Source organism: Vicugna pacos, chromosome 16 (genome assembly GCF_048564905.1).
Source record: "Vicugna pacos chromosome 16, VicPac4, whole genome shotgun sequence".
Classification (NCBI taxonomy): Eukaryota; Metazoa; Chordata; class Mammalia; order Artiodactyla; family Camelidae; genus Vicugna; species Vicugna pacos.
The window spans coordinates 11,905,593-11,922,500 of record NC_133002.1 but is presented as its reverse complement, the minus strand read 5'-3'; the positions used below and the strand labels follow the sequence as shown (position 1 = coordinate 11,922,500).

The 16,908-nt window shown below is 45.6% G+C and overlaps 1 protein-coding gene across 10 annotated transcripts in view; it reads left to right on the top strand.

The window, feature by feature from the left end:
- LOC140685416 (leucine-rich repeat-containing protein 37A-like) overlaps positions 1–15,931 on the top strand; it is a 42,732-nt gene extending 26,801 nt beyond the window's left edge. For 8 of the 10 annotated variants that reach the window (XM_072940682.1, XM_072940681.1, XM_072940678.1 and 5 more), the window contains 6 exons: positions 2,392–2,510; positions 4,551–6,442; positions 6,996–7,112; positions 10,198–10,244; positions 11,901–12,040; positions 12,149–15,931. In XM_072940682.1, coding sequence (XP_072796783.1) covers positions 2,392–2,510; positions 4,551–6,442; positions 6,996–7,112; positions 10,198–10,244; positions 11,901–12,040; positions 12,149–12,384 — 2,551 coding nt within the window. In that variant the 3' untranslated portion in view covers positions 12,385–15,931. Of the gene's footprint in view, positions 1–2,391; positions 2,511–4,550; positions 6,443–6,995; positions 7,113–10,197; positions 10,245–11,773; positions 11,820–11,900; positions 12,041–12,148 lie in introns of all 10 variants that reach the window. The other 2 variants (XM_072940680.1, XM_072940683.1) reach the window with 2 other exon arrangements.
- Positions 15,932–16,908: the final 977 nt, after the last annotated feature.

The following is a 16,908-nucleotide window of genomic DNA, read 5'->3' as shown; positions in this document are numbered from 1 at the left end:
TTTAGCTTTATCCATGTTTCTAATGCTTAATGTTCATTGACCTTGCCTTTGTGGATTTATCATGTTTTAGCATTTTGGAAAATTTTTGGCCATTATTCAAGTTTTTGTATGTCTCCTTCGTGGACTCTAAGTGCACATGTATTAGGCCACTTGAAGTTGTTGCACAGCTCATCAAATGATGCTGTGTTCATTTTTGCTGATTTGTCTTGTTTCTCTTTGTGTTTCATTTTGGATATTTCCTTAATATTCACTGATCCTTTCTTGTGCAGTGTCTAATCTACCATTAATCCCATCCAGTGTCCTTTTCAATTGAAAACATTGTTTTTAACCTCTGGAAGCTCAATTTGGGTCTATTTTATTTCTTCCATGCCTATACTTCACATTTTCAGTCTTTAATCTGAGTTTTTAACATCTACCAGTAGTTATAATATCTATTAAAATGTCCTGTTCTGCTGATTCAAACATCTGTATAGATTTTGGGTTAGTTTTGATCGATGGCTGTTTCTCCTCAATATGGCACTTACTTTCCTCCTCCTTTGCATGCTTGGTAATTTTTCATTTGATTCCAGACATTGTGAATTTTAGTTTATGGTGTGCTACATATTTTTATATTCCTATAAATATGCTTGAGCTTTGTTTTGGGTGAAGTCAGTTTTATCCTTTTGGATTAGGTATGACCAGAAGTAGCCTTTAGCCTAGAGCTTATCATTCACAACTACTGAGAGAAGGCTTTTCTGAGCATCTGGCCTGTAGGGATGGGTCCTATTCCCAACACTGTGTCACATCCAGTTACCCTCATCATTAATCCTTTCATGTGGTTCTTTTCCTGGCCTCAAGTAACTCCTCACACGCATGCACTGACCAGTACTTTGTTGAATACTCGAGAGATCCCTCTGCGTATCTCCAGAGTTCTTTGTCTGTGCACCTCTTTTCTCTCTAGTGCTGTGCTTTGTGAACTCTAGGCACCTTGATTTTCCTGGACTCTTCCAGTTCCCCAGTCAGGGAGTCCTCCAGTTTCTGCCTGAGTCTCTCCTCCCTGTACCATGACCTGGAAACTCTCTGAACGATGTAAACTAGGGGAGTCATAGGGATCACTTCATTTTTATTTCCCATCTCTTGGGGATGACTGAACTTTATTGCAAGAGGTCCAATTTCTTAAAAACTCTTTGTTTCATATATTTAGTCTGTCCCCCGCCTCAATGTTTCAGATAGGAGGTGAAATGTTTCCCTGTTACTTCATCTGAGCCAGAAGTGAATAACATTCTTAAGTCTGTTTAGTTTAGATACAGGGTCCAGTCGAAGATTAGGTATTTCATGTCATGTCTTTGTCTCCTTTAACCTAGAATATTTCTCTACTGCTTTTTTGTCATTGCTGTTGGTCTTCTATGACATTGGCATTTTTGCAGAGCCTAAGCCAGTTTTTTATAAATTGCCCCACAATCTGAATTTGTCTGTGTCTTAATTAGATCCAAAGTAAGCATTCTGAGGAAGAATAGATATCCTGGCGATACATCCTTCCTACTTCATCGCTTCAGGTTGCCTGATGCTAAGCTTGACCACTTGATTAAAGTGGTATCACCGTATCTCTCCATTGTAAAGTTATCTTTTCCCTTGGTAATTAGTAAATATTCTATGGGGTGATAGTTTGGAATCAGTGAAGATCCTACTTTCAAACACTCTTCACCCAAGTGTGCATCAATGGTAATTTCATTCTGAATTGAGTGTCACACTGTAGTTGCAAATGGCACTTCCCTAATTCTCTCTGTCCTTCTACATTATTCGCTGGCATTGTTCCGTAAAGTGCTCCCCCAACTTTGAGTATTACTATGAACTCATATGCTCTTCTTTAATATAATTGTTTTACCTCAACGTTTTTCTCTTGAATGTTTAGGTTATCCAGACTTGGCGAATGTGATCTGTTATTATTTAACCACAGTGTTTTTTTTAATACCCAGAGTAATTTCTAATACATTTCCTACTCACAACTAGGAATTGAGAAAGGGACTCCAGAAGTTGGGGACTTACTCAGACTCTTCTTAGAAGTCTGCCCTCTTCCTGTGCACTCTCAACCCAAAGTGAGACTTTAGGGTTGGGAGGAGATACTTCTGAATTAAACTACAGATCAGTGTCACCCAATTCTAATCCCTAGCACCTTTTTTCTAGGCACACCGACACCCACTGCCACCCTTACTCTTCTGTTGGGCACTTCTGTGCTCCTCTGTATTTATTTACAACAGTTAAGAGCAGCAATTGGCCAACTGGCCCCTGTCCAATTCTCCAGGCCATGTGCCCTAAGAACTCCTTTCTTCACTGCCCTATGGTGGCCTTGGCCTGCCTCCCTACTCAAGTCACTGTTTTACCACTTATTTAATTCTCTGTTTCCATTTATAGGATCTTACCTAGCCATAGGACATGCTGCCTCTGCCAATTTAAAAAGACTATTGAAGTTGTCTGCAAGACAGTGAAGCTGCACTGTGACAGTGACTGCCTAGCAAGCACCACACATTGTGGTGAGTCTGAATTGCCTGATAATAAATTTTTAAATTTTTATTTTTTAAATTTCTACCTTTAATCAGTGATGATAAAATGTTTAAACATATGATGTAATAGAATTATTTTTATTCATTCATTCAGCTTCAATTCCCTAAATTTCTAAGACCCCCTCCTTTGCTAAAAGTCAGCTTCTCAGTTACATTATGAAACTCATAATACCTCAGTTACATTGTTAGCTTAGTAATGTCACTGATCCACATACATAGAGGAACAAGAGAAAGGCATGGAAGTGGGAAGGGAATTAACATTCATGACCACATATTGTATACTGTGCTCTCTGCTTGATGCCTTACCCCCAAATGAGAACTTTCTCATACAGTGCATCACAGTTTGTAACCTGATTTAATATCCGTTAGGTCTCAAGTACGCTTTGTCTTTGGGGCAAGTGTAAATATCTTTTTGTTTATTTTACTTTTGCAGTTTTATAAAAGAATACAATTGGTGGTGTTTTATGTTTTGTTTGCAGCCTGAGAGTTTCTGGTTCCATAACCAGAAGCTGCTACCTAGCCCTTCCAGTGGATGGGATGGCTCTTTTATTCTTAGACTGTCCAGCTCTGAACTTGCTCTGAATCTCAAGCATTTCTATCCACAAAACACTAAGATGCTTTCAAAGATTTTTGTATACATTAGATTTACTGGCACATAACTTGATGACTTCCCAAATGTGCTTTCATGCCCAGGCAGCTTGAATACTGGTCCCTATCAATGAGCTGGAGCACATTATAAATAACAGCATTTTGCTACTGACATAAAAACGTTCCTTATTTTCCAGACTTTTTTTTTTTTACTGATTGTATTAGTTCCTTGTCCCCCTGAAGTGGGCAGAACAGGCATTTTAAATCTCCTTTTACAGTGAGCAAAAGCAAGATCAGAGGTGTTAAGTGCTGTGGCCTAGGGCCTAGATCTTCTGTCCGTGGTTTCGGGCTGTCTGTGACCTCTTGTTCCTCCTTTCTCATGAACCTTCACCTCTTCCTCTGACCCTCACCTCCTCCTCTGACCCTAACCACCACCACCAAAAATACTTTTAATCCTTCTGTAAGAGAGACCCAGCTGCACAGGGGTACACATGACCTTCAGAAAGTTAGAAGCTTTTGTTTTTAATTTTCTAAAAATGTTTTTGTTTATTTTTAGAGGGGAAGTAATTAAGCTCCTTTATTTATTTTTAATGGAGGTGCTGGTGATTGAACCCAGGACCTCATGTATGGTAAGCAGGCACTCTACCCCTGAGCTATCCCCTCCACCCCAAGTCAGAAGCTGGGAATACTAGGAGTGAAATGAAATGAAAGCAAAGTAGACATCTGACAACAGTTGCTTTTTCCCATCTGCGTTTTAGGACTTCAAGTATTATTCCACTGATCTGTTTAACATTCCACATTTGCATATAGCCTGGCAAATCGCTTAACCTGCAGCCCTGCCCACATGTTAGCAGAGAGCCAAGGTGGACATGGTGTTTCTCTCTGTATAGAGCCTCCTGTCATGGGGACTGGGTATATGGGAGCAGGAAACAAGGAGTAGAACTGGGGGTAAGTGGAAAAGGTCACATCCAGATGAGGACCTGTTAGCAGCGGGTGTTGTCGTGATCACCTGTGATGGGAGCAGGACACGAGCACACTGAGGAGGCAGAGAGCGGAAGCCTCGCACTCTTCTGCGTCTGAGGCGGAACGGGGCAGTGTGTATGGAAGTGAGGAGTTACAGTGGGGGACAGCTGTCCTCCCAGCCTTGACTTCTCTTGAGTACCCAGCAGTTGGCCCCTTGAAACCAGTGGACTAATCCTAAACACTGTCACTCTGTTTCACACCATGGAATTTTCTGAGTAGATAGCCACTTTTTTCAAAATATATCTTTTTCACCTTCTGTTGTGAGGTTTCTTTTCCCCTCTCTAAGTGGCACGCAGACATTTGCTGATTTCTAATTTATTTGACTGGGATATGTGGCTGTGGACTGGCGAAAAACTGTCCATCAGCCTTCAGTTACCAAAAAGACTTCTTTTTTGACAGGTGAAGAAGCAGCTGTAGGGAACATAGAAGGATTGCTCATGAAGGTGTTACAAGCCCGGAAAAATAATACCAGCACCGAGCTGATTATTGAGCCAGAGAAGGCGTCCTCGGACGAACATGGTGTCAGCTTCTCAGCCTTCGTCGATAAACAGCTAGACTTTAATGACGAAATTGATGTTATCAGTGCACTAAATTATGTACTGCCTTATTTCTCGGAGGGAAATCTAGACGATTTAGAGACAGCATTTTTACCATTCATTAAACTTCTCTTTTCACATCTACAAGATGGAGATAAGTCCCTGGGTTATTTGGAAAAAAACACAAGGGACCGTTTTGTTCAACCTGAATCCAACAATTTACCTTATAAAAATAAACTGCAGAGATTCTATCATCTGAAAAAATGGTCAGATTCAGAAATGCAAAAAACAATCGATGAAGTTGAAAAGAAGGAAAAAGCTGCCAGGCTCGTACGTGCCGACCCTTTGGGTCACAAATTACGGCAGGCCTTTCAAAAGCAATTGGACACTGCCCGACCACAGGAAAAGAGCGCAGCCAAGACTGAGAGTGTAGGGAAAAGGCTGCGGGGAGTGGGCTGGGTCCTCAGGGGCCCAAATGGCATCATCAAAAAACGTGTCAAAAAATTGATGCGTCGGAGGAAACAGAATTCCCAGACACCTGTGGAGAACACTGCCAAGGATGAAAAGCAGTTGGACACTGCCCAACCACAGGAAAACAGCCCAGCAAAGACTGAGAGTGTAGGGGAAAGGCTGCGGGGAGTGGACTGGGTCTTCAAGGACCCAGATGTCGTCATCAAAGAAAGTGTCAATGAACTGATGCATTGGAGCAAACAGGATGCCCAGCCAGCTATGGAGAACGCTGCCAAGGAAGAGGTACTCAGGAGGCAGTCCCCAGGAGCGGGGGGGCAGCTTGACATGATGCGGAGGCCCCGGAAGTTAGTGGGAAGCTCGTTCAACACAAAACCCTCACTTATAAATGAAGACAAAGCAGCAGTCTCTTCTTCCGTGCCCCCTACCCCCAGCCCTCCTAAATCTGAGGTTAGACAGGAATCAAAAGACTCCTCCTACAGTATTTTAGAAGATGCAGAACGTATAGTTAGAAATATGGAAGCTTCTAAACCAACCTCACATCCCAGAAAACAACGCCTGTTCCTTGGTAGTCGCTCTTATGCGATGCACAGCTTATTCCAGGCCCAAAGGAATCGAAATTTGAAAAGGAAAGAGCTCCTCAGGAGAACGTCTGCAAGCAGGCCTCCCTCCTCTGCAGTGAGGAGCTTCATAAATTCTCCTTCACGAGAAGCTATTTCTTCAGGAGAACTAAATTCTCATGAAAACCCACCAGAATTATTTTCTTCTTCAGACCCTCTCGCAGGAAAGGCGACTGTGCCGGAAGGAACAGTCAGTCTCTCTGAAGTCGCTGCCCGTACGGATGTTCCCAGCGCATATTCTGTTACTACAGGCAACTTTGTGCCAACTGTTGAACACACGGACGAAACACAACGGGAATACCACAACTTGGGCACTGAGTTACCCTCTAAACCCACCAGCTTCACTTCCCCAGGGCTTTCATCCTTGGGTGATCAGTTTGAACTCCAGGTAAACCAGCAGCTACAATCGATCGTACCAAATGGTTATATGAGAGGCCTCATTTCTCATTTGATCCGAACTCTCAAAATGGACTGCTCTGAGACGCACGTGAAGCTGTCCTGTGCCAAGTTTTTCGCCAGAACAGGCCTTCTGATAAAGCTGCTCAGTGAACAGCAAAAAGAAAAATTGTCCCAGGCAGAGGGGGATACTGACCTGTGGGAAACTGAGAACTACATCACTGAGAGCACAGAAGGCCGGAGTGAAGAGACAGGGCAGGAGCCACATGAGGTGAGGGCAATGCCTGACACATGGGGACCTGGACTTCTACTCAGTGTAGGACATGCCATTAAAGTGCCAAAGCAGGGAGACTAGGGGCCCCTGGTCTGTATCTTATCCATGAAACTGGCTAAGACAGCGATCTCCCACTGTGCTCATTTAGAGAATGGTGCCGCTATTCCTAGGGGAGCCTTAACACACAAGATGAATTGTAGGAGAAAATGCTGACAAGATTAGTAACACATGAGATCTGGTAGGTTCTTTATGAACCTATAAGCTACTCACCTGAAAGGATGGGGTTTAGAGTAGTTTAAGAACAGTCTGCTAAGGGGGAGGGTATAGCTCATGTGGTAGGGCACATGCTTAGCGTGCACGAGGTCCCGGGTCCAGTCCCCAGCACTTCCTCTAAAAAACAAATAAACCTAATTACCTCCCACCCACCCCCCAAAGAAGAAGAGTGAGCTAGTGTCTAAGTAGGTTTAAGAATAGTTAGAGTTCATCTTTTCTCTTTGTTTTTATTAATTATTTAATAATAAGAATAATAAATTATTCTTTATTTTTTTAGCTCACAGAGGAAGGTCCAGGATCCGGCTATATGAGCAGAGTCATGTGGGCAGTATTAATATCTGTGGCAGTAACAGCAGTAGTGGCGGTCTTGGTTATAAGTTTCTGCCTTTTTAAGGTAAGGACAGTTGAGATTCAAAACCTGCAAACTGAAACTCACAGCTACCTTTCCACCTGCTACTACTCCACAGTCCTCTTCAGTCACAAGGGCTGAGATGGGCTTTGGTCTTTTATGGAAAAGTATATGCCCGGGATTCTTAAAGGAGCTCCAGTCCCAGGGGGTCTCTGTGGAACTGAACCCAAGGTAACAAGCCATTAGACTATTTTGAAAAGTCAAGTTTATAAGGAGGCCAGAGTTGACATGGCAGTAAAATTTCTTCAACTCAGAACACTGCACCTCACCAGTCACTGTCATCCCTTCACTGCTTTCTGTCCTTGTTGGGTGAAATGATGAGATACATCATCTCCAACCTCCTGGAGCCATCAGTCACCCTGGGAGGGCTGAAAGGACATGGCTAAGAGATAAAAGTGTGATCTTGTCCATTCATTAGGTTTACTTACCAGCTTTCTTCTCCGGTGTGTAGGACAATGTGTAGGTAGGTTCCATCAAAACACTGTGAATAAAATCCTGCCTCAGGCTCCTCTGAAGTGTGCCCTTTTGTTGTAGTTCTGTTCTCACCCTGTAGTCTTCCAGCTGTGCCTCAGTGTGCCATGGAGGCCTGTCTCTGCAGGAGGATGTTCTTTGCTTGTGTAGACACAGAAGCCCTGTCTGTAGAACAGATGTATTTCTCACTGACGAGTCATAATTTGGCATTCTGATTTCTAATCAATCCTGTGATAGTGATGAAGTGGGACTGCCTCAATAGGAAGACTTGAGATCCCTCTTGGTGAAGGCAGAGTCTGACTTCTGAGCCTACAAAGCTGCAGGGTAGCGTGGGGTCAGCTTGCTAGTCATTGGCCATTGGCCATTGCCCAGACTGTGCCCCCTGCATCTGCCGGTGGCATATGGCCTTGTGCTTTTGTAGAATTTCTATAAACTCCTCTTTTATTGCTTTAATTGCTATGTAGTTTAACCTTGCATTTGTATTTATTTCATTTCATTATTTCCTCTCCCCACTTAGATAAGTTTTTTCAGGACAGAGACCATGTAGTGTTTTTCCTAAAGCTGACAAAAATGATGTTCAGTGGAAGAGAGATGAGGCATTATGTCAATTCCACAATGAGGAGTAATGCAACATAATATTTATTTGAAGTAGCTAGACAGCCCAGCAATTGACAGACCCACGTGTTCTTTAGACTTTTGAAATGTCACATTTAACATTCTAATCAGTGGAAGAAAATGAATAAATGGTAGTAGAACAGCTCCCTCACTATTTGGTGGAAAGATAACAGCAGGTCCCCATTTTTTACCTTAAACATATCTCCATAAACATGAAAGAAAAGAACTCATGAAAGTATTAGAAGAAAATAGAAGCAATATGTTTATAATCGTGTGGTGGAAAAGAGCTTTCAGAGCCTGATCCCACAGGCAGAAAGCTTTGGTGGATTTGACCACCTTGTCTGTGTCACCGACTTAGCGCCGACCTATGCCAAGCACTGGATGAAGAGTCTTCCGTGTATTGTCTGGTTTAATCCCCACAGTCCTGTGAGGACGGCAGTACCATCCTTGTTTCATAGATGTAGGACATTGACTTAAGGCCCCAGTGACAAAACCAAAAGCAGAAGCCAGTTTCACCTGACTGTAAAGCCTGAGCTCCTTACTCCACTCTTCTGTCTCGTCCCCTCAGAGACAAAAACATTGGGAAGTGTTTGAAACACTGAAAATCAATGAAAGCCCATATTTATTTATTGTAAAGAGTTTTAGAAATGAACAAGAAGACAGACAATCCAGGGGAGGAGAGGGCAAAGGCTCGGAAGAGCAGCCGTATGTTGACCGTCTGTCCCCGTATCAGCCCGTCCTCGTGGCTAGCGGGTTTTTTCAGCCAGGCCTTTGTCACCTCGTGGCATAAAAATAGTCTCTGATACTTTCTTCTAGTACTTTTATAATCTGTCTAGAATTTGTTTTGTTTTTTAGTGTAGTTGAGGTAGGGGATCTAGCTTTTTCCCCCTGTATGAACATCGAATTGTTTCAAAATTTTCTACTGAATGGTTCATTCTTCACCAATCTAAAAATACTATCTTGACTATAACTCAATAAAAAAAAAAGTTTAAAAAAGTAATAATAAAAATACTGTCCTTATGTGGACTCTGTTGTATTGATCCAGTTATCTTTTCCTAGTACTGGTAGCACACTGAATAATTCCAGTTGCTCTGGAACATATTGTATAAGTGATAGGGTAAGCTCCTGCTGTTTGATCATCTTTTTCATACGTTTCATAAATATTCATTCACATTTTCTCTCCCAAATGTCAACTACCCAGGTTTTGTTGAAGATTTATCTTGGATTTATATAGGACTACATTGAATCTGTAGATCAATTTGAGAATTGATATCTTTACAACATTCTGGGAAGATGGTATCTCATGCCATGTGTACATTTTTCACTTTAATGTCCTTCAGAAGAGTTTTAATGTTCATCACATAGGTCTTATACATTCTCAGTTAAGTTTATCCCTAGGTACTTTATGCGGTTTTTTTGATATTGTAAATGGGATATTTCTTCTATTTCTTAGTCTTCTGTGTTATGTAGGAAAGTTTTTGAAGTTTATATGTGATATCTTGATTTTGTATGTAGCCATCTTCCTGAATTCTCATATTGCTTCCAACCTAAAGCTTGTCTATCATTTCATGTGCAAATGTGCTTGTCTTTTCCTTTCCAGTGTTTTTCTTCCTGCAGTGATGAGGACCTCCTCAACAGTGACCAGTAGTGGCCATATGATAGGCATCTGACTCTTGTTCTTGGCTTTAAAATGATGCTGAGGTTCCTGGTAGATACTTTTGTCTTCCTACTTCTAAGAATTTGTATTGGGCATTATCTGTTGAATGTTACCTAAAACCATCAGTAAAACGTATTGCCAGCTGTGTGCATGATCCTACGTTAGGTACTGTGAAAGAAGCAAAGGATTATTAAGCAAGAGAGCATTCCTTCCACAAAAAAGGCTTCGTCTCACTGGGTAGATAAGACTTAAAATGAAAAGGAATGAATAAATATTTGGAGCTAGTCATTGTGATGAATAATTCTGATCATGTTTCTTCCAAAACAGATTTATTCGCACAGAAGAGCAGCAAAAGGTCAGAAAAAAAGCGTAAGGTAAATATTACTCTGGTAACTTTTGTAAAAGCTTTTATGTTTTGTTTGTTTTACTTTTGTGGGGGAGGTAATTAGGTTTCTTTATCTTTAGTGGAGGTACCAAGGACTGAACCCAGGGCCTCGTGCATGCTGAGCAGCTCACTCTACCACTGAGCTGTACCCTCCCCCTAGCCTGGTAATTTTTGAAGTAGGATTTTAGAACTAGAGGAGAACTTAGACCTCATCTATTTCAATCTCATCAGTTTATAGTGAAGAAAGCACAAAAGGCAGGAAGAATATTTATTTATCACAATGCTTTACCCGAATTTGTTTACCAGCAAAACTAGCTCCCCAGCCAAAGCTGAGCTGGAATGGGACAGGCCCAGATGCCTCCGCTTTTCCTAGTCCTTTAAGGGAAGAAGAGGGAGGGGAGAGGTTTGGGTTTTCACCTGTTTCTGCTGGTGGTGGCCATCAGGCTGGGCTGGGCCAGTGGCCTTCTTGGAGGTTCTGGGGTAGGGAAGGCCACATGGCTCTAGGGTTTGAGGGCCAGCCTCACTCAAAGCTGTTGGAAGGGAGAATATATGAGTCCTTCTTAGAAAGTGGCAGGGAAACTTCCCTTGTCCTCCTGCTGGTTTTCAGACCCCCACAGTCTATTCCCTTTATGCAAACCTCATAGAATTTTAACTGGGAGAAACTTCAGACAGCAGTTTGTTTCTTCCTTTTATATTAAGAAAGTGGAGAAAGAGAAAGGGAAAAGGTCCTGCCCCATGGCGATACTGCTAGTGAGTATCAAAAAGATGCTTCCCTTCCACTGAGGCCTTCATTGATCACACTGTGCTTGGGCTGTGAGCTACATTTTATGTCACAAATCAGCACCACATACTATATGGACACAAGGAGTTTCTAAAACAAACTTATTATGCACTCTGATTTTTTCCTATTCTATGTATATTCAAAAAAAGCATATTTTGTGTTTTAGTGCTAGTCGTGGTCTTTAAACTGATTTCACAATTCACTTAGCATCAGAGACAGCTTGTAGTGTGAAAGTCAGTGAGTCAGATAGCTCTGCTAGTTGGACTCGGGTTTAGATGGTGTGATCCAGCTTACAGGACAAAGCCGCTAGGAAAATAGGGACTCCCTCCCCCTCAGCCCCAGCACGTGCTGCATATGACTGCGTCTGCAGAGGGCTGGGCTGAACACTTCCAGAGTCACGTTCTTCTGCCTCACACGGCTGTGCAGGGTCGTCCCTGCACGAGGGCACTTGGCAGGGCCAAGCAGGCGAGTGGGGCTAGAAAGTCTGCCTGAACTCCGTGCTCGGCCACATGCAGAGGCCTGTCTGGGGACACTGGGGGGGCCATCTCAGACAGGCATGGAGAGCTTCTGGGAGCCCAGTGTGCATGGAATTATCATCAGGGTCCGGGTGTGAGGTGCCTTTGCTGGTGGTGAGTGTTTACTGAGGTGCCCATTTAGTCCCAGTAAGACCAGACAGGCACACTGTGTGAGACGTGGAAAGTGGCATGCATCACTAATTGTGCGTGTTTTCTTCCAAGGGGCTTCTTCCTCCGTAGAAAATGCTTAAAGCGAAGTGAGAGCCAGGTAAATCTGAGGAGGATAAAGTACTGTTGCCAGAGAAAGCAGGGGAGATGCAGAATGAATGTTCCCCTTTTTCTGTTCTAGGAGGGCGTCGTGTGGAGAATGTGGCCGCTCTGGCTCAGGGACATGCACAGACCTCTCAGTGCCACACGCAAAAAAAATATGGCGCAGAAGCTATCCTATGAGTCTTCTGACGAGGAAGTTAGTTTTAGTAGGGATGCGAGGTAAATGATTGGTGACAACTTAAAGTTCTCATCGAAATGAGGAAAGAATGAAAAACTTAATTGTTCCTTTCAAGACTAAAGGCCTCGGCATTTTTCTTCTTGCCCCAGGGCACCCACGGACGACGCAGCTGACGTGGTCTGGACCAGCGAGCCGGAAGAGCCGGACGAGGAGAGCGAGACGACACTGGGGAGCGACGCGGCGTGAGCGCCGTCCCGCCTCGGGCCGCCTGTGCATTGTATTTTCTAATATTATCATTTCACAAAGATTGCTTATAGAATATTTCTTTTTCTCCAGTGAAGATGTACGAATTCCAACCAATTCTAGCCACATGGTGAGGACTTAAAATGTAAATAGTTGAATATTTATAAGCAAAGAACAAGGGCCACAGGCAGGAGAAAGCAGGGCTGTTGCTAGAATCCCTGACAGTAGGCAGTGCTTCCGTGAGGGGTGACGTGGGCACAGGAGGATGACTAGAAGGATGAAGAAGGGCTTCTCTCCCTCGTTTCCCCAGTACAGTCAGCCCCTGGGAAGTGGGAAGCGTGTCGTGCGCCGGGGGCAAGATCGTGCAGTCAGAGCACAGCTGGCGCCTGCGTCCCCCCTGCTCCGGCCGGCGGCGGCTACTCACAGCCCAGCTGCCCCTGCCGGCGGGGGCCCCGCTCACAGGGGCTGTGGCGGCCAGAAGGTTTGCGTCCCTGGGCTGCCTCCACCCTGAGTCCAAGGCCTGGCTTTTCTCCGAAGCTCTCAAACTCATGTACAGATGTGTTTCCTGTCATGGTAGGGGATTCTCCACCCTTTCAAGCTGGTGGAAAATTCACATTGAGTTTTTTCTTCTCTAAAGAACCCCCAACCCTTGGAGAGCTAGCTGGAGGGACAGGGTAAAGAATGTGTGAGAGCAGCCATTGCCCAAGGTGGCCATCCCCAGGCCTCCCCTGGGCTGTCCTGGCCTCTCCTGACCCCGCTGAGTGTCAGCCACATGCTGCTCAGCTCCCTCCAGCTCAGCCCAGCACCAAACCTCCCCACTTCCTGCCTCACCCAGCAAAGGCCTGTGGCTGCGTGATTTCAAGCGAGTGTGTAATGACAGTGCCACCTCCGTCAGCTGCGACGTTCTTCCACTCCTGCAAAGAAAACCATTAGTCGGTCACATTTAGTAAGCCAGTGATGGTTAAAGTACCTTAGTGAGTAAAAGTAATTCTGAATGAGTCAATAACGGTGACAACAACAGTGAGGAGAATGACGAGAGCTGTTTACTGAGCACCTGCTCCGGGCCAGGTGTAGTACTAGGCACTTGGGTCACACCATTAGGTCATAAGAGCAGAAAGTCCCCATGCCCGCCCGGACTCTGTAATGAGTCGGGGGTTGATGTCAACGAGAGAGGTGGACACGAAGACAGGGAGCTGATGAGAAACCAGGGATAAAGATCCTCGTGTTGCTGGGCTTCCCAACGTGCGAGCCAGGATTGCAAGTAGCTCCAGGTTCCTATTTGGGGATGTTTCCATTATTTCAAAGTTGGTTCATAGAGTGAGGCTAAGGTAATATTTTTTATGTCACACTACCTCCAATCTGCACAATTCTTTATTAGTCTCAAATCTACCCTAATATATTTTTAAATAAAAATGCCCAAGAGTAAGGTTCTGCTTTGCCCAGCTTGACCCAGATTGGGCAGTGCTTTTGCCAGAACGCAGAGTCTTCACCTGGCCAGCCTGTCTGTCCTTGGGTCAGGGACACACCCTGGCTCTAGGAGTCAGCTGGTACAAAAACCATGGCCGCCTATGGCTGCCTGTGTTCCCATCGTACTGAAGGGCAAACTGGGTCGGAGCCTGGCTCCTTACTGAGATCTGAGTGACAGAACAAGGGAGGGAGATACAAAGCCAACAGCTACTCAGTGAAAATTCTCACTGATTCTAATGAAATCTGTGAGAGAAATTAGCCATTTTTAAAAAGAAAAAGATGATTCAATGTATGAGTAGAGCAAGAATGACACAGAAAACTTGTAGGGCTCAGAGGAGGGAAGGTTAGAAAGCTGGAGAGAGTCCATGAAAAAGGTGGGACTTGACCTGGGCCCGGGTTACAAGCCAGACACTGTGCCTGGTGCTGGAGGAAGAGTTGGCTAGGACACAGTCCCTGTCCTCCAGGCACTCCTAAGACTGGGAGGAGGGACAGACCCCTGAAGGTGTACGTAGAAGACAGTGTGTTGACGTGACAAAGGCAGTGTGCCAAGCGGTGGTTCAGCTCTTGGTTGGCTGGAAAGGAGTAAATGTGAGGGATGGCTTGGAGGAGGGGAAGAGGAAGGAAGCCACACAGAAGTTTAGGCTGATGAGATGCAGGAAAGGCCTGGTCTAGACAGGACAATGCAGCGATGAGAAGCGTGAAACCCCAGGTGTGCTCGCACGTGCACAGCCTGCTGCTCCCGAGCACTCAGCGCGAGGCGGGAAAGGCAGTGTGTGAGGCCGCGCGGGGAGCAGGGGACCAGTCCTGGGGGGCCTGGCGGAGGCACGTGGGCGTGACCAGGCAGCACAGACTGCAATGTTTTAAGCAGAGAAAGGTCACGATCAAGCTTGAGTTTTAGAAAGAGCACTTTGAAGGTGGCCTGGAAGTGGAGAGGCCAAGAGATCAACTTGGGGGTTTAGACCAAGTAGGAACTGGGAGAAAATGGGGCGCCAGACCAGAGGTTTTGATGCAGCTGAAGCAGGTGTGTGGTGGGTACACATGAGTGGAAACTGGAAAGACAAGCGCTTATGTTCAGAGAAGGAAAGGTTGGACTTTTGAGAGTTTTTATGGTAGATTCCAGATGATAATAAGGTCCAAGTGTGGCCTGGGGGTGGGGGTCAGGAAGTATCGGGAATCCAGGAAGTGATGAGAGAGAGCTCGAATGACCTTGGAGACTCACTTGTTTCCCCTTTATGTAGCTCAGCAGAAAGCTAGCTCAGCAGACACCCGCAGGGCCGGGGGTGGGGGAAACAGGCGCCCCTTGTGTCATTTCTGCCCTCTGGCAGTTCCCAGTATTAGTGGTACAGGTGTTTCCCGCCTCCCGGTCCCTACAGTTGTGGGGCACTGCCGGCAGCTCGCTCCCTGCAGGAGTGCTAGCCACGGGACCCACAGTCAGAAAATACAGCTCCCGTTCAAAAGGGCTGCCAGAGAAATGGCATCCATATAATTATGAAAAGGGAAGTATAATTTCTCAAAATATGATCTGTAGACCTCTGTACTGAAATGTCCCTGGGGTGCTTATTTAAAAGGTTAATAAATATATAAATAATAAGGCTAGTCCTGGACACCTCCCCTTTCCAAACATAAACAAAGCCAGGCACTACTTAAAGTGGTGAAGACAGATTTCAATCAATAATATACAGTAGCAATAATACAGGAAATGGGTCCATCGTGAACTGAACTCAGCTGCACCTGAGGTGACCAGGGTTTTAAAGGGAGAATGAGGGAATAGGAACGGGGAGGGGGGCTCCGTAGAGTGGGAGAGGTGCAAAAGGTGGGAAGGGCGGGGCGTTGGCCACGTGAAACCCATCTGTGTTGACTAATTGTTGCTTATCGAAGTTAGGCTCCTACCCTCTCACAGAAGCTAGACCAGGGCCCCCTCTTCAGGTGTTGGCTGGGACAAACAGCCAGTTCTTCAGGCAGCCTGGAGTGTTTCTCAGGGAGCTGCGGTCATCCTTGGGATGTGGCCTTGAGCTGTTAGAAACTATGTTAGTGTTTAGTTAAGTCTTTATAGCCCAAGGTTGAATCCAGAGAAGGCTCAGGGGAACCTGGCTAGAATTGAGTCCAGGAGAGAGCCTGTCACCCTCTAAACCGATATGCCCACCCCTCCTGAGTCCCATGTGAGACCTCCAGAGAGACCCATGTGAACAAGCCCTGTTATGCTCACTAATCTACTGAGGTCTAGAAGGAGGGAGGGAGGTGGGGGGTGCAGAGGTTCCCTGGCTTCTTCAGGGAAGGGCTTGAGGAGGGGAGAGGCTGGGCAGGGGGGTGGGAGGATGACTGGGGGCAGACTGGATTCTTCTCTTGGATGCTGGATGGCAGCCCCCCCATCCATGGAGGTCAGGGCCTCTCCTGGGGAGCAGCAGGTCTGACCAGCTCTGGCTCCTGAGGCCCTGGTGGGAGTGGGATGTTGAGACCTGGGGGATGGCAGTGGGGCACCAGCTTGGGGGCATGAGGGGAGCACAGCCATTCAAGAAGAAGACAAGCCCTGAGGCCTGAAGCAGAAGTGGGAATAGTGGGTCAAGGTGAGGCTTTACGTATGGGAGGGTAATGTTGGAAAGAGAGTTTGGCGCCACGCTGTGGAGTGTTTTGGATTGTAGAGCGGCAGGAAATTAAGACCTCAATCTGTGACTGATATGAAGGCTTCGTGATATGAAGGCTCCACCGCAGAATGGTGGAGCCAGGCTCCCTGACACATGCGCCACCAGACTAGCCCTGGACTTACTTAACCAGATTCTCACATGAGAGGTCAGTAAATTTCTTTCTTGTTTGACCCGCTGTTGTGTAGGGTCTCTATTGCAGCAGCTGAACTTAGAACCTAATAAAAGAATGGCTACATGTACTGCTTAACTGTTGCCACAAGAGCGCTATGTGACAAACCCACCCCAGAACTCGGTGGGTTGGAGTAACGATTGTCACCATTCTGCAGCGTAGCTGGGACAGCTCTGCTCAACGCCCTGCTTGCTGGGTCTGCTCTGCGCCTCATTCCTGGTCTGCAGATCAGCCAGGGCGAGTCTTTTCCATGTGTGTTCATCCTGGGGCCCAGGCTGAAGAGGCAGCAGCTGCTCAAGGGAGGCATAAGAGGGCAAGGCAGAAACCCATCAGGCCTCCTCCGTCCTAGGCACAGAACCAGCACTCTCCCTTCTGCCCATTCCATGGG